Source organism: Amblyraja radiata, chromosome 39 (genome assembly GCF_010909765.2).
Source record: "Amblyraja radiata isolate CabotCenter1 chromosome 39, sAmbRad1.1.pri, whole genome shotgun sequence".
NCBI lineage: Eukaryota > Metazoa > Chordata > Chondrichthyes > Rajiformes > Rajidae > Amblyraja > Amblyraja radiata.
Genome location: NC_045994.1, coordinates 11,336,600 through 11,354,654, shown reverse-complemented (window position 1 = coordinate 11,354,654; position 18,055 = coordinate 11,336,600). Strand labels below are relative to the sequence as shown.

The following is an 18,055-nucleotide window of genomic DNA, read 5'->3' as shown; positions in this document are numbered from 1 at the left end:
AATGCATTTCAGAAATGTCAATAAAAACGTCAAACATGTTTTTTTTTTAAATAAAATTCTGCACTGGGTCTGAATTGAACTGACGGGCAAATTGCCGGCGCCGAAGCAGATCAGGTGCGGTGTTTGCAACGTAGGGTTTAAATAGACAGGGAGGAATTAAAATATGGAGCAACCAGAATGCTCTGGAGTGTTGCAGCTTTAGTTCCGGAGTAAAGCGGCGAGGAGTGGGTCACTAAACACAATCTTGTGATCTTGGTTATTCCATTTTGATGCGATCGATGAGGAAGGACAGGAGAGAGAGGGAGAGAACGCAAGCACACATACACAACACACATACACAGCGCACACACACACACAGCGCGACAGCAGCAGCAGCAGCAGCGGCAAGCAAGCAAGCGCTGCCCGCATTATGCTGCTAGGTTAGTTTCATGTCGTTTCGTGCGTTCGTTGCGGCGTTGGCTGAAACTGACGCGGTGCTGTGTTGTTACACAACCCGGGCGGCTCAGTGGCCGAGGATCGCCGGGGTAGAGCCGCGCCGGGCTGTGCTACTGGGCTAGGCTTGGCTTAACCCTCTCCCGTCTCCTCCAAACCCCCCTCTTCTCTCCTCTCCCTCCCAACCTACCCCCCTCCCCTCCTTTTTACAAGGAATTCCTCTTTCCTTCTCTCCTCTTCTCCATTTCTCCTCCCCTCTTCCCCAACCCCTACCTTTTGCAAGGAATTCCTCTTTCCCTCTCCTCTTCTCCATTTCTCCTATCCTCTCCTCCCCTCTTCCTCCAACCCCTCCCTTTTGCAAGGAATTCCCCTTTCCCTCTCACCTCTCCTCTTCACCATTTCTCCTCTCCCCCCCTCTTCCCCCAACCCCTCCCTTTTACAAGGAATTCCTCTTTCACCTCTTCTCCTCTCTTCCCCCAACCCCTCCCTTTGCAAGGAATTCCTCTCCTCTCCTTTCATACCCTCTCCTCTCCCCCCCCCCACAACCCCCTCCCCTCCTTTAGTATAAGGAATTCCCTCCCTCTCCTCTCTTCCCATCCTCAACCAACCAACCCCCTCTCCCCTTCTCACCCACCACCTCCTTTTTGTTTTCTATAAGGATTTCCCTTCCCTTACTCCTCTCCCCCCCCACCTCTGCCAATTCCAGCCATGCTCCAGAATGACACCAAAAGACAAGCCGTTTGCAACGCATACCTGGAGCCCGACCTGGAGCCCTTCCAGGGTGCAGAGGTCCAGAGTGGAGAGGGGAGCACCCAGCTGGACTGCCACCACACCACTGCCAACTTGGTTCTGCAGGATCTGGGAGGGAGTGGCTCATCCCACAACAGCCTAGGCTGGTCCACCAGCCAGGCGGGCGAGGAGAACCTTCTGCAACAAAGGGTCCTGCCCACCGCCATGCTTCTGCCCAAGATGGTCCACCTGGGGCCTCTCTTCGGAGGAGGGACCTACCCTTCAGCCCATCAGATGGGGCTGTCCCAGCAGCACAGGCAGTCACCGCTCAGCCAGCACCAACACCCCCACCAAGCGACCTTCACCCAGAGGAACGGCTTCAGCGGGCAGCAACAGGCCTTCAGGGCGTACAACTGGGGAGGCCACCAGCAGCAAGGTGGTGGCGGTGGAGGTGGAGGTGGTGGCGGAGTCTGGGGATCCATCAACACTACTTGCAGCAGGGGCTTGAGAAGATCGATGGGAGTCTCGAACTCGATTCCCTCCTGCTCCTCCAAGAGGCCCTTCTCCAGCCATGTCCTGTTGCCCCCAAAGTTGAACAGAAGCCGCCCAGGATTAACCCCCAAATCTTGGATGGAAGACAACCCAGTGAACACAGATGGCAATAGCAACTGGCTGCCACATCAGCAGGTAAACCCTCATCTTCCTCTGTAGTCCTGATTAGTACTGGGGTGCCGGGGGTTATGGGGACAAAGGCAAGGTGAATGGGGCTGAGAGGGAAGGATGGATCAGACATGATAGAATGGCGGAGTAGAGTAGGTGGGCCGAATGGCCTTATTCTGTTCCTAGAGCTTATGAACGTGAACCTGTGAGCTCCATAGGACTTTGGTTGGGCTGCACTTGGTGAAACGCATGTAGTTCAGGCTGCCCCATCGCAGGTGGAGGCTTTGGAGGGTGCAGAGGAGGCTTACCCAAATTGGAGGGTTTAAATCCAGGGAGAGGTTGGACGGACTGGGATTGTTTTCTCTGGAACGTCAGAGGTTGAGAATTTTATAAACTTCTGAGAGGCATAGATAGGGTGGACAGTCAGAGCCTTTTTCGCAGGATGGAGATGCCCAATACTAGAGGGCACAGCTATAAGGTGAGAGGGGGGGAAGTTTTTTTTTTACATAGAGAGTGGTGGGGGCCAGGAACGCATTACCCGGGTGGGAATGGGGTGAAGGGGGCAGATATGAAAGTGGCGTTTAAGAGGATTTTAGGCAGGAACATACAAGTGCAGGGAATAATAATAATAATAATATATCTTTTATTGTCATTGCACGTCAGTGCAACGAGATTTAGTATGCAGCTCCACTGATGTACAAGAAAGGTAAATAAATACAATACATAAATAGTGGGACATGGGGTTGTGTATCATCCAGTATTGAGTACAAAGGTTGGGGATGTCATGTTTCAGTTATACAAGGCGTCGGTGAGGCCACTATTAGAGTATTGTGTTCAGTTTTGGGCACCGTGTTATAGGAAAGATGTTGTCAAGCTGGGAAGGGTGCAGAGAAGATTAACGAGGATGTTGTCAGGACTCGAGGGCCTAAACAGTAGGGAGAGGTTGAGCAGGCCGGGACTCTCTACCTTGGAGCGCCGGAGGGTGACGGGTAATCTGATGGAGGTGCAGAAAATAATGAGAGGAATTGACCAGATAAAGGCACCTTATTCCCCTTCTTGCCCAGAGTAGGGGAATCGAGAATCGAGAACCAGAGGACATAGGTTTAAGGTGACGGAGGAAGGATTTAATAGCAACCTGAAGAGTAACTTTTTTACTCAAAGGGCGGTGGGTGTGTGGAACGAGATGCCGGAGGAGGTAGTTGAGGCAGGTACCATCGCAACTATTAAGAAACATTTAGATATGTAAATAAATGGGTAGGACAGGGTTTAGAGGGATATGGGCTAGATGCAGGCAGGTTGAACTAGTGTAGATAGTGTAGTACACAAAAGTGCTGGAGAAACTCAGCGGGTGAGGCAGATTCTATGGAGCGAAGGAAATAGGCAACGTTTCGGGCCGAAACCCTTCTTCAGACTGATGTAGGGTGGGGGCGGGAAGAAGAAAGGAAGAGGAGGAGCCAGAGGGCTGAGGGAGAGCTGAGAAGGGGAGGAGACAGTGAGGGCCACCTGAAATTGGAGGTCAATGACGTCCATGCCGCTAGGGTACAGACTGCCCAGGCGATGGCACATGTTGGCCGTTGTGGGCAAGTTGGGCTGAAGGGGCTGTTTTCACGCTGTATGGCTCTGTGTACAGGGAGATGTGATCATCTTGCCATCATGTTTGTGATAAACATTGTGGGCTGAATGGCCCGTCCCTGTGCTGTACCTCTATGTTCCAACTTTCACAGCCTGCCTGAAAGCATATTGGCTGTTTGCTATTACTGACTGGATCATCTCGTTTGACTGAAACCCAGCGGTTTGTTTGCACTCCGTTACTTCCTGGTTGGTAGGTCGTGATCAGCCCAGCGGCACAAGCATTCGAGCTGCTGCCTCACAACCCGAGTGACCCAGGTTCGATCCTGACCTCCGGTGATGTAGGGTTGGGGTGGTCTCCCTGCGGCTGTGTACGTTACCACAGACGACACACACGTACTGGGGATAAATCGCCCCAATGTAGGTGGGTGCTGGAATAGATGCAAATTTAGGGTCTTTTTTCCCAAGGTTGAAAATGTCAAAGACTAGAGGGCTTAGTTTTAAGGTGAGAGGGGTTGTGAGTGAACAGAGGGCGGTGAGTGCCTGGAACGTCTTGTCAAGGGTGGTGGTGGAGGCAGATAAAATGGGTGGCCTTTAAGGGATGTTTGGATAGGCATATGGCTGTACTGTGAGTGGAGGGATAGGCATTATGTGCAGGGAGATAAGAGTCAGTCATGGTCAGCACAGACATTGTAGGTCAAAGGGCTGTTCATGTGCTATGTGTGGCATCATTTTTCACAGAGTGCTGGGTGCCTGGAACACGCTACCAGAGGTGGTGGTGGAAGCAGATATAATAAAGGCATTTAGATGGGAACGTTGATATTTCTGAAACGGAGGGATATGGATCATGTTCGGCAGATGGAACAGCAGTAGAGTTGCTGCCTCACAGCGCCCGAGACCCGGGTTCCATCCTGACTATGGATGCTGTTTCTACGGAGTTTGTATGTTCTCCCTGTGACCACGTGGGTTTTCTCCGGGTGCCCCAGTTTCCACCCACGTTCCAAAGACTTGCAGCTTAATTAGCTTCTGTAAATTGTCCCTAGTGTGTAGGATGGTGCTAGTGTACGGGGACCGATGGTCGGCCTGGACTCTGGGCTGGTTTCCGCGCTGTATCTCTTCAACTAAACTCAACGGAATGTGCAGGCAGAGGAGATTAGTTTTAACTTGGCATTGTGTTCAGCATGGACATTGTGGGCCGAAGGGCCAGATCAATCTTCTCATCGATCTCGCAAGGAATTTATTTATTTATGCCCACTTTATGCCGACTATGTTCTGTTGTGCTGAAGCAAAGCAAGAATTTCATTGTCCTATCTGGGACACATGACAATAAACTCTCTTGAATCTCGAAAATTAGCGGGAGAGCAGGAGTTTGTTCTGTGAACTAGCAGAGGAAGGATGGGCCAAGTGGCCTGTGCTGTGAAATAAGGAAATGTAGAAGATCCGGGTTAAAGTCTCATTCCCATGTCTCATATGATCAGCCATGATCACATTGAGTGGTGGTGCTGGCTCGAAGGGCCAGATGGCCTACTCCTGCTCCTATTGTCTATTCTGGAGGTGACAGCAGAGGCAGTGCACAGCAGAAATGATAAACCCAAGATCTATCAACACTATTGTATGTAAAAGATCCAAGGGACATCTGAAATGGCAGAGTTTTAACCTTGCGATAGCCTCGTTTAAAAATCAACACACCATCTGACCATCGATCTTCCTGAGCAGCAATGAATTTTAATTTGGAGATGCAGCGTGGAAACCGGTCCTTCGGCCGACCGGGTCTGCGCCGACCTGCGATCAGCCTGTACACTAGTTCTATGTAATCCCAGTTTCGCATCCTACACACCAGGGGTAATCCTACAGAAGCCAATGAACCTACCTTGAAATGGCGGATCATTTCCTTAGTTGTAAAGTGCTTTGAAAAATCCTAGGAAGGATGGGAAAAGTGTGTATTGAGAAGTGGGCCTTTCTTGTTTGAGCTGGCTGATTGCATCCCAGGATGGGAATATGAAATACTAGAGGGCATACCTTTAAGGTGAGAGGGGCAATGTTTGCAGTGCATGTTTTTTTACACAGAGGATGATGAACATACTGCCAGCGGTGGTGGTTGAATTAGATACGTTAATGGCATTTAAAATACATTTGGATAGGCGCATGGAATAGATGGATATGGGTTATAGAAACATAGACAATAGGAGCAGGAGGAGGCCATTCGGCCCTTCGAGCCAGCACCGCCATTCATTGTGATCATGGCTGATCATCCCTATCAATAACCCGTGCCTGCCTTCTCCCCATATCCCTTGACTCCACTAGCCCCTGTAGGGGTTTTGCTTTTCCCTTTACTCCACAAAAGGATTCCCCTAGGTTCTAGACCTCGGAATTATGGTGGGATATGATAAAAGGTTGAATTGACCAGAGTGTGCCGATGAGAGAAAACAGAAACCAAGATGGACTCAAAGCAAGTCTAAAATTTACAGGCTTTATTAAACAATGAGAAATCGAATCTCACCAACACTACACAATGCGTGGCTAAACTTATGCTTTAAACTAAAACTATGGACGAAAACTATCGGGCACGTCGTAAAACTTACTTTAACACAAGTTACTTGCAAGCATACTCCCCCTTGACCTTTCTCCCCTCAACCTCCTATTTCGGGAAATTCACCAGGTCACCAGGATACTCACAGCGAAGTCGATGCAGGCCCACGAGCTGTCCAGCAGAGCAGGAAGAGCAGGAAGAGAGAGAGAGTTCTGGCTTGACTTCGGCTTTTATACCTGAGCTTCCTTTGAAACCCCCAGGTGGTCCTCTGGATAGAAGGGGTTCTTTTGATGTTTCCCAGTTTCGATCTGGCATGAACAATAGGCTTCCGATGATAAGGGGTTTGCTGATGTCATGATCCCTCAGCCTGATCGTTATCATCCCCGATGGTGATTGTGCTTGTGCTGGCCTGTTTACCACCGTCTGCTGAGGCTTGGTTCCTCCCTTTGTGTATCCTAGAGAATCTCGTTATCTCCGTCTCAGCCTTTCCTGTTCACACCGTTGTGTGATGTCCAAGTCCACAGGCCAGACGGGTTTGATTCTTGATGTGTATTGGGGGGGTTTTTCCGTTGCAGCCAGCAAATTTGTCTTTTAAGATATCCATGTGCTTATTCAATTTCTTCCATAATTTTGGAGGATTTGCCCAAATAACTTACATGCCCCTACGACACGTCCAGGCTCGCACGGACCGTGTCGATTGACAAAGTTAGTGGGCAATCCTCCAGCCTCAAGAGCTGTAAACACTCCTGGTGAGAAGGTGAAATTATGTACCCCGAAAGCCCCCTTAATCGCTAAACTAGGCCCTCGAAGCACATTAACTTACACTATACACCTTTTACTTTACATCAATCCCACAAACCATACAGTACCCTCACGACCATTCCCTGAAAATGCAGGGATTACAACTTATGTACAAAACTATTGCACTAGAGTACAGACATTTTACAGTGATGGGGTGTCGTTATGGTGACGTCGGGCGGCTCGATTTACCAGCCGTTATAATTTGGCCATCCTCCTCCGCCTTTTAAATTTGCAATTAATGCATAGCAAATACACCACAATTATCATCTGGCAGATGATCAGAACATGGGACACGATGCGGACCCATGCTGGTACTATGATCCAGGACTCCAGGTCCCACCAACTTGGAGACTTGATCTCTTCGATCTCCCTGGCGATATCCAGAGTCTTTTGTTCCAGGGAGAAGAAGTGTTTGTGCGACAACTCGACCGCCACCAGCAACTCTTTTAATTTTTCATTCACTGGGGGAATATCATACCCAAAATGGGCAACATAGTCAAATAAGTCAGTTACATTTTCTCGTACCGAGAGGTGAACCGAAGAAGGTTCCGGGATGGGTAATATTCGCTGCTGTGCCACATGGACTTCTGCCCTGGGTTTAAAGCAGAAGCTGCTGTGCGGTATCGGGCACCACAGCTGTGATCCGTGCTGATACCGCTGGGCACTTGTGGTGACACAGTACGTCCCACTGCCTATATACGCCACCTGTGGAGGGACATGGTCTGCCGCCATCGCCTCCATGGTGCAGTTTATAGGCTGTGCCCCAACAGTCCTGAACCCACACTGAGGCCTAGCCTCAGCGCCCATGTGCTGGGGACACAGGATTACCTGTGCTCCCCGGCTCCGACAACCCAAAAGGTCAATGCCTGTCACAGCTTGCTCCCTCACTATGACATAGGGCGGGACCTTCCCGTAGCGAATATGCACCCCCCCACGAACAACTCCCACGTTCTCCACTCGGTACAGAGGAGCTGGTCGTGCCGAGGTTCCCATTACCGGGATTCGTACGACCACTCCCATTATGGTGTGATTGGATTTTCCGCAATCCACCGGTACCGGGTAGGCCTCGGAGGCCACACGAAGCTGACAAGGACTCAAAGTGCTGTTATAAGGGTGTAGCGCTGCTAGGTGCTGGTTGCTTATCCAGGAGGGGACCCGACCTTGCCTCAGGTCTTCCAGGTTGCTCCTCCCCTCCCCCAACAACCACGCACCATACAGCCCACACACCTCATTCTGTGCAGCCTGATCGGACGCATTCCGGTCCTCTTTAATCAAAGCGTTTATCGTTTTTGCATGTGTCTCCAATTGTGCTATGATTTCTTTTAGATGTAGAGTCATTGCCACCTCTTCGTGCAGTCCCGATCCTACCACCGCATTTTCCTCCCCCAGAACCTTTCTTAACTGGCCCTTCAACTGATTGATCTGCAAGGCCAGTTCTACGTTGTCCATGCTATTAATAATAGATGTCCCCGTGTTAAATGCTGTAAACCCGTCATTAACCACCCCTCGTCTTTGCCTACCGGACCCCAAAGTGAAATCCCCTCCCCCGCGGTACATCTCTTCTATGTCTATGTCCCCAAAATTCAGGTTGTGGAATTTCTGGAACATGTCTTTTAGCAGGGCCTGATATAATAATTCCGTCTCGCGGGGGCACCATGCGGGTAACCGCACTTCAGTCAAATTTAATACTACTGAGGCCACAGCGTAATGCACTCCCTGGTACAGCACCCTTTTTGTTGGGACAAGTGCTAACCCATTCTCCGGCCCTTTGGTGGTGGATGGACAGTTGTGAGGGTCGATCGGTTGGGCTGTGGGTAGGGGCTTCTTCACCTGAACCAGCAATTCGGTGGCTTTTACTGTCATCCCAGCCCTTGGGGCCACACATGCCTGCCCACTGCGGTCCCAATCTATCCCGTTCCCGGGGTTCTGCCACCACTTGACGAAAGTGATTGATGCCCCTACCGGACACGCCTTGGCAGACCCCCATAGACATAAATAAAGCCCCTGGTCATAGGCCCACCATTTGTCCCAACATACAGTGATCCCTCCCGGTGACCCCGTGATGGTCCGGTAGGTATCATTGTCCAGTCTTTCCCAGTCCGAGGATCGATCCCTCATGTTCAAGCTCAGCTTCCTGAGCCACCACCATCTCCCCAAAGGAACGTCCCCCTTACAGGTTAAACACACCCGCCTGCCCTCAGTCACCCTAACCCGGTCGGTAGCCATCTGTATCTCGGCACAGGGTATGGATGCTTCCCCGTAGGCGAAGCTCCTGTGGCTGGAGAACCTGGTCGAGTTCGACCCCAGCCACCCAGGCCATCTTCCCTCATGGGAGTATCCGGCCTGGCTATCCGCTACCAGGTTTCCTTGCCCAGTAGACACGAGGGGTGCTCTATCCCCTGAGCACCCATATACGATGGACTCCTCCGTGTCCCCGCGACGCGCCACGCACATTCGGAGGCACATCATTGCCATCATCCATACGGCGGGGTTATCCATCTGGAAAACAAAGCAAAACACCTCCTTGCCTCCACAAAGCTATCCGCCTAAAATGGCATTTGGGGTTTTGATTTGTCTGTTGTGGTCTACTTTTCCACAGCACACCCCTTTGATCCCGTACTGTCTGTCCCTGTACTCCCCTGTACAATTTACAAAACCTTATATCTAATTACGCTAACTACATCTACTTACACACAAACCAATGCTATATACAACGCCACCCGTCTCCGGGTGGCCAACTCATAACTGGTCCCCGTCACGCTGGGGCCACCCCTCTGGTGGGCCCTCCCGTGCAGGCCAGAACTCCTCCTGTCGAGGGGCCTGACTGCCCCTCACCTCCCTTTGCACTACGGGGTTTTGAGTTACCCCTACGTTCCCTGTGGAGACTGGGCTCCCTCCAGCCGCACTCCGTAGTGCCCTGTTTCGGCCACTCTCCTTCCCGGCCCTCCTGTGGCCGGCCCTACCCCTAGGTTTAATTAGGGATGGGGTCCACCTTACTGGGGGTTTAGGGACCCTGTCACTCCTACGTCTGACCGGGGGTTCCCACACCAGAGGTGATACCTCCATCTCCTCTGCTTCTGCTAGTTCTGCCTCTCTTAGGCAGTCTACGGTACCTGCCTGCGGAGGGCTGGAGTCAGCCTCCTTCTCCGCTGCTTCCAGTCCTCGCCCTGGAACACAGCCGGCTACTTCAGGCTGACTACCTGTGGACTCGCCTGGCTCCCCTACGGTTTCCACATCAACCCGGGTCTGTTCCTGATCCTTACCCCCATATGGTCCCTCTATCTTCTCCTGCCTGCAAATGGCTGCTGAGGCAGCCTTTAAAATGGGGTTTTGTGCCTGGACCATGGTCAGGTCCGGAGCCAAAACCACTCCCACACTCTCCTTTTCTCGAGGCTGCTCCCTGGCTGCAGCTACCTGTCCTTCCTCATGGGGATCCCATGCTTTCCCACTCCTGGCTCCTTCCCTGGCCAAGCCATCCGCCCTCTGATTTCCCTCGCCTCGTGGACTATAGGGTGCCCTACTAGATGGAGGGGATGTACGGGGGTTGTTCATGTGGACAATGCTACTGGAAGCACCAATGTCCAGCAGATAACTCCCGACCACATCCTGGACCTCCATCTTGACCCAGGGTCTCCCACATGGGCCACACTCTAACGGGCATAGGAATGTGGGCTGTTTCGCTGGCAGTCATAAAGGTGCCGGGGGTGCGGATACGGGCGCGCCCTGGCCTGTTGCCATGGCTACCTGTCCGGACCCTCCCGCCTTTGACTGCAAATAGGTAATTAGATCTCTTACATCTATTGTTACCGGGGTCCTATCCCCCACTGCTCTACTTAGGTTTCTGCACTCCCTCTTGTAGTGCCCGGGCTTCCCACACCCGTAGCACACCGGCCTCATCTCGGAAGAGGTCTGGCTGCCTTCCTGTTTCCACTGCCTCCTTTTGGGGGGTGCCGGTACTATTTCGTGCACCTTGCCCTTAAAGGGCTCCTCCTCACTTCTCACCCCATTGCGATACGCAAGGGTGAGCTTCCTGATCACCTCCGCCTCGTTAAGGTTTGGGTCAGCTGGGTCGAACCAGTGCTCGGCCTTTGCCCTAACTCGCGGGAGGCAATTCGCCACCAGAGACTTCAGCCAGTGAGCTGTTCTCCCATCTAAATTCTGCCTATCTAAAGGCATCCCACACGCTCCCTCATACACTGCCCACAGCCTGTCTGCGAACATGTCCGGGGACTCAGCTACCTGCTGCTCCGTCTCCCCCACCCTGGTGAAAGGACTACCCTGATTCAACCCCATGGCCTCCAGAACCGCTGTCTGTGCCGCTACCCATGTTTCAGGTCTTCCCCCTTCCCTGGAGGTCACTGCCTTGCATAGGTATGAATCTAGGGTCATCAGTAGCAGCTTTACCCGTTCTACCTCATCGCAATCGTTTATTTCGGCTGCCTGCTGCACCTCCATAAAATGCAATGACGGGTCTCCTGCCCTGGTTAACTTGGGAACCTGAGCCACCATCCCCCTCAGCACATGTGCCCCATGGGGAATGATGATATCACTCTCTATGGGCCCCCTATCTGCCTGCCCTACCGGGGGACCATATTTCCTTTGCCGTGCCGGGCACATCTGCCCTACTCTGGGCTGTTTCCCCTTTACCCCTGGCTCTCCCACCATGATCGGTAACCCCACCACCTCGTGGTGTGCTACACATGGCGCGGAAGCCGCTAACTGAGGGTGCTCTCCCGCCCCTCCTTGGGCCTGTCCCTCCCCGGACAACCCGAACCCCACCTGCCGACCCGGACCTATCCCCGGCGCCTCAGGAGGCGGTCTATTCCCCTTTGCCACTGGGGAATCATCTGCTGAGGGAAGCCCTCTGCCCCCGGGGGACCCCCCTGGTCCTACCAGGTGAACCCGTCCCCTAGTCTTGGACAGAGTCTCCTCCAGCTGCGCTATCCTCGCCTGGCAAGGCCCGTGATCACTATTGCCTAGCTCGCTACGGGCCACCCTGTATGCTGCTTGTATATCCTGGAACTTTCCCTCCAGCTCCCTGCACTTCTGTGTACTCTGAGCCAGGAGTTCCTGGGCGTTCCTTTCCCTCTCCTTTGCCTCTACCACCTGGCATTGGAGGAATTCCTGGGCATTTCTGTGGGACTCCCTCGCCTGCAAGATACACTGCCTGGCTTTACTGCATTCCTCAGATAGCCCTTCCCCTTCTCTAGCGCTTTCTTCAGCGCTGGCCCTAGCTTCTCTCTGTTGCTCTTCCAGTCTATCTATCTGTCTCTGCATATTGGCTACCTGCTGTGATAGGCACGCTAGCCAAACTGCCTTTTCCTGCCCTTTATTATACAGTTTGCTTTCCGTCCATTGAGCTGCAGCTTCTGCGGGCTGCTCAGCTCTCAACAGTGCTATCACCCATTGTTTGGTGAGATTGATCTTTTTAAACAGATAAGAGGAGATTCTCTCCTCCATCTTGCTACGTTCTCTCACCCCCTCTGACAAATCACATATCCCAAACCACCGAGGTCCTGCCATGGTCGCCATTCTGTAGGGGTTTTGCTTTTCCCTTTACTCCACAAAAGGATTCCCCTAGGTTCTAGACCTCGGAATTATGGTGGGATATGATAAAAGGTTGAATTGACCAGAGTGTGCCGATGAGAGAAAACAGAAACCAAGATGGACTCAAAGCAAGTCTAAAATTTACAGGCTTTATTAAACAATGAGAAATCGAATCTCACCAACACTACACAATGCGTGGCTAAACTTATGCTTTAAACTAAAACTATGGACGAAAACTATCGGGCACGTCGTAAAACTTACTTTAACACAAGTTACTTGCAAGCATACTCCCCCTTGACCTTTCTCCCCTCAACCTCCTATTTCGGGAAATTCACCAGGTCACCAGGATACTCACAGCGAAGTCGATGCAGGCCCACGAGCTGTCCAGCAGAGCAGGAAGAGCAGGAAGAGAGAGAGAGTTCTGGCTTGACTTCGGCTTTTATACCTGAGCTTCCTTTGAAACCCCCAGGTGGTCCTCTGGATAGAAGGGGTTCTTTTGATGTTTCCCAGTTTCGATCTGGCATGAACAATAGGCTTCCGATGATAAGGGGTTTGCTGATGTCATGATCCCTCAGCCTGATCGTTATCATCCCCGATGGTGATTGTGCTTGTGCTGGCCTGTTTACCACCGTCTGCTGAGGCTTGGTTCCTCCCTTTGTGTATCCTAGAGAATCTCGTTATCTCCGTCTCAGCCTTTCCTGTTCACACCGTTGTGTGATGTCCAAGTCCACAGGCCAGACGGGTTTGATTCTTGATGTGTATTGGGGGGGTTTTTCCGTTGCAGCCAGCAAATTTGTCTTTTAAGATATCCATGTGCTTATTCAATTTCTTCCATAATTTTGGAGGATTTGCCCAAATAACTTACACCCCTAGAGCTCTATCTATAGAAACATATTACATATTCCTGTTATGAACAGGAAGATCTGGTCCTGGCATCATGTTCGGCACAGACACTGTGGGCCGAAGGGCCCGTTCTTGTGTTCATACTGATCCATGCTCTAACATGGTTCTCAGTCCCGACGAACCATAGGTGTTCCTCATCATACAGGAGTTTGTGAACCTCAGTGTAAGGTTAAGAAGGTGGGAGGTGATGCAGTCTTCTGGGCCACTGCATCTGTGTACTGTAGAGGCCCGGATAGTGTGTAGGTGTAGAGGGTGTATCCACTTGCGGCAGAGTCTAGGACCAGAGGGCACAGCCTCAGAATAAAAAGATGGATCTTCAGAAAAGAGATGAGGAGGAATTTCTTCAGTCAGAGCGTAGTTTAGTTTTGTTTAGTTTAGACTCGGCGGGCCGAAGGGCCTGCTTCCATGCTGTATCTCTAAACTCTAACCATGGGCACAAGATTCTTGGAGCAACTCAGCGGGTCAGGCAGCATCCCTGGAGAAAAGGAATAGGTGACATTTGGGGTCAGAACCTTTCTTCTGAAGAAGGGTTTCGGCCCGAAACGTCGCCTATTTCCTTCGCTCCATAGATGCTGCGGCACCCGCTGAGTTTCTCCAGCAATTTTGTGTACCTTCGATCTTCCAGCATCTGCAGTTCCTTCTTGAACACAACTATTCCTTTTAGTTTAGTTTAGGGATACAGCATGGAACCAGGCCCTTCGGCCCACAAGCCCACATCAACAAACTATCCCTGCACATTAACATTATCTTACACACACTAGGGACAATTTACATTTATACCAAGCCAACTAACCTACAGACCAGTACGTCTTTGGAGTATGGATGCAAACCGAAGATCTCGGAGAAAACCCACGCGGTCAAGGGGAGAAGGCACAAACTCCATATGGACAGCACCCATAGTCAGGATCGAACCCGGGACTCTGGCACTGCAAACGCTGTAAGGCAGCAGCTCTACTGCTGTGCCACCTAGAATTCACTGCCACAGATGGCTGTGGAGGCCCAGTGGATGTTTTTAAAGCAGAGATTGACAGATTATTGATTGGTAAAGGAGTCAGGGTTAGGAGGGAGAGATAGATCAGCCATGATTGAATGGCAGAGTAGACCTGATGGGCCGAATGACCTAATTCTACTCCTATGCCTTATGACCTTAATATCACTGTGACTTGTCATGTGACAGTCAAGTACCATTCATTCACAGTGCACTTTACTGGGGGAAGTGGGGTAATGGAGGAAGGACAAGGTAATTGTCAGAAGGACACGTTACTTGAAATTGGAGAAGGGGGATATAAACCGAAAAAAATAAAGGAGAGAAAAGATTCAAAAGCTTCGGGAAGCACGGTGGCGCAGCGCCAGAGTCCCGGGTTCGATCCTGACCCGCGTGGGTTTTCTCCAGGTGCTCCGGTTTCCTCCCACACTCCAAAGGCCTGCAGGTTTGTAAGTTAATTGGCATTGGTAAAAATTGTATATTGCCCCTTGTGTGTGGGATGGTGCTAGTGTATGGGGTGATCGATCGCTGGTCGGCGTGGACTCGGTGGGCCGAAGGGCCTGGTTCTGCGCTCTAGTCAGAAATCTGAGTCCCCAAATTCACGGAGTTATGGGCCTGTCCCACCTAGGCGACTTTAAAAAAAAAAATTTTTAGGCAACTACAGGCGACTAGTTTGTCGCCACATGTTCGCCAGTGGTCGGCTGGGAGTTGTCTCCTCAGTCGCGCAAAAAGTCAACATGTTGGAATATTTTCGCCGGCAGTGGGTTTGACGCCAATGAGCGTAGCTCGACTTCTCCTGACGTAGGTTGTCGCCAGGATGGCGTAGGTTGCCGCCGTTTTTTTTCGGCGACCTGCTACGACTGTGACAGTCGCCGGCAGTTGCCTAAAAAATTGCCAAGTGGGACAGGCCCGTCAGCTGAACCTGGGAACCTGTGTTGAAATTCATTACGAGATCTCTCTGTCCCTCCGATTCTGGTCTCTTGCACATTCCCAATTTCACTCCACCTGCAGCTGTGGAATTCCATCTTCCCAACTCATCCCATTAAGGGTCTGGGATTTTGTCTCCCCAGTTAAACATAGAAACATAGAAAATAGGTGCAGGAGTAGGCCATTCGGCCCTTCGAGCCTGCACCGCCATTCAATATGATCATGGCTGATCATCCAACTCAGTATTCCATCCCTGCCTTCTCTCCATACCCTCTGATCCCCTTAGCCACAAGGGCCACATCTAACTCCCTCTTAAATATAGCCAATGAACTGGCCTCGACTACCCTCTGTGGCAGGGAGTTCCAGAGATTCACCACTATCTGTGTGAAAAAGTTCTTCTCATCTCGGTTTTAAAGGGTTTCCCCCTTATCCTTAAGCTGTGACCCCTTGTCCTGGACTTCCCCAACATCGGGAGCAATCTTCCTGCATCTAGCCTGTCCAACCCCTTAAGAATTGTGTAAGTTTCTATAAGATCCCCTCTCAATCTCCTAGATTCTAGAGAGTATAAACCAAGTCTATCCAGTCTTTATTCATAAGACAGTCCTGACATCCCAGGAATCAGTCTGGTGAACCTTCTCTGCACTCCCTCTATGGCAATAATGTCCTTCCTCAGATTTGGAGACCAAAACTGTACGCAATACTCCAGGTGTGTCTCACCAAGACCCTGTACAACTGCAGTAGAACCTCCCTGCTCCTATACTCAAATGCGCTATATAAATCCCATCCATTATTCCCAATTTCACTCCACCTGCAGCTGTGGAATTCCATCTTCCCAACTCATCCCATTAAGGGTCTGGGATTTTGTCTTCCCAGTTCTCCAACACTCCACAGTTTCATAGGTTAACTGGCTTGGAATAGTTGTAAATTGTCCCCAGTGTGTGTAGGATAGTGCTAGTGTGCGGGGATCGCTGGTTGGCGCGGACTTGGTGGGCCGTCGCCGAAGGGCCTGTTTCCCTAGAAGTTAGCAAGTGTAATAGACGGGGGGGGGGCGAATGAAACAATTCATCCCATCGTCCCGGCCTACTAGTTTGTTTGCACCCTCAACCATCAGTTCCAGTCTCCTATCAGTCGGCCTGTCCTGAGATTTCCGTAACACTACATAAATAGGGGTCGCTGTTATTGGTGCCCATAGTAACAATGCTGGTAGTCACGGCAAGTTGGAGGGGGAGGAGGGAGATGCATGTTTAACAAAGGATGGGGATTTGCCGGTTATGGGATCTGGGCCAGACGAGGAATTGAGGTCACCTTACATCCGCTATGATCATATTGAATGGTTCACAAGTTACAGGGGTAGAATTAGGTCATGCAGCCCATCGAGTCCACTCCACCATTCAATTAAAGCTGATCTCTGCCTTCTGATTCCATTTTCCTGCCTTCTCCCCATAACCCGTGACACCCGTCCTAATCAAGAATGTGTGTATCTCTGCCTTAAAAATATCCACTGACTAGGCCTCCACAGCCCTCTGTGGCAATGACTTCCACAGATTAACTACCCTCTGACTAATGAAGTTCCTCCTCACCTCCTTTCTAAAAGAGCTCCCTTTAATTCTGAAGCTGTGACCTCTAGTCCTAGACTCTCCCACCAGTGGAAACATCCTCTCCACATCCACTCTATCAATGCCTTTCATTATTCTGTAAGTTTCAATGTCCCCCCTCTACCTTCTAAACTCCAGCGGGTACACAGGCCCAGTGCTGTCAAATGCTCATCATATGCAAACCCACTCATTCCTGGAATCATTCTTATAAACCTCCTCTGCACCTTCTCCAGAGACTGCGCATCCTTCCTCTGATATGGGGCCCAAATTTGCTCCCAGTACTCCAAATGCAGCCTGACCAGCGAATGGTGAGGCAGGTATTGTGGGGCCTGATAGCCAACCTTAGCTATTCTCCACTTTTACAATACAATAGACAATAGGTGCAGGAGAAGACCATTCGGCCCTTCGAGCCAGCACCGCCATTCAATGTGATCATGGTTGCTCATCCCCAATCAGTACCCCGTTCCTGCCTTCTCCCCATATCCTCTGACTCCACTATCTTTCAGAACCCTATCTAGCTCTCTCTTGAAAGTATCCAGAGAACCGGCCTCCACAGCCCTCTGAGGCAGAGAATTCAACAAACTCACCACTCTCATACCTCCCTTTTCTCCCCCCCCCCCCCCTTCCAGCTTTCTTTCCCCCTACAATCCGTCTGAAGAAGAGTCCCGGGGAAGGAAAAGCTGGAAGTGAGGACGATTTGCAGCTCCACAGCCTCTCTCACACCTTCTGCTCCTATCTCTGTCCTTTGTTCCAGCTGTGTGTCTACCAACCCTCCCCTCCCCACCTGTGCTCACCCATTACCTAGCGTGCTTTGCCCTGCTCCTCCCAGCTTCCCCCCCCCCCATCCCCCTACAATCAGTCTGAAGAAGGATCCTGACCCGAAACGTCAACTATCCATGTTCCCCTGGGATGCTGCCCGACCCGCTGAGTTACTCCAGCATTTTGTGTGTTTTTTTTTTTTGCAAACCGGCATCTGCAGTTCTATGTTTCTACATTCTAGCTATTACCTTGTGTAGAAGGCTGTAACGGAGAGAGGGTTGGCTACTGATTTTTGGACAGGGTACGTCAGCTACTCTCCCGCAGTTACGATGAGGGTCTTTTCCGTCAGAATGCCGACACATCTCTCTCCTCAGCCGCTGATGAATCCGTGCTTGACAATGCGTTGCTTCTTATAACATCTGTGCCAGTAGAACGTATGTCTGTGCCTACCACGATGTCAGGACTAACTCTTATCTGCCTGCACATCACCTTATCCATCCATCCTTGGTATATCCATGTGACTGTTCAATAATCTCTTAAATACCACGATCCTAACTGCCTCCAGGCACGGTGGCGCAGCGGTAGAGTTGTTGCCTTGCAGCGCCAGAGACCCAGGTT

General features: G+C 51.1%; 1 protein-coding gene across 1 annotated transcript in view; it reads left to right on the top strand.

Annotated features, from left to right (window-relative positions):
• The first annotated feature begins 202 nt into the window (after nucleotides 1–202).
• The window catches only part of LOC116967318 (cytoplasmic polyadenylation element-binding protein 3-like), a 41,827-nt gene continuing 23,974 nt past the window's right edge, over nucleotides 203–18,055 (top strand). The window contains exons 1-2 of the mRNA XM_033013820.1: nucleotides 203–419; nucleotides 1,139–1,848. Of these exons, the coding sequence (XP_032869711.1) occupies nucleotides 410–419; nucleotides 1,139–1,848 (720 nt within the window). The 5' untranslated portion in view covers nucleotides 203–409. The remainder of the gene's footprint in view (nucleotides 420–1,138; nucleotides 1,849–18,055) is intronic.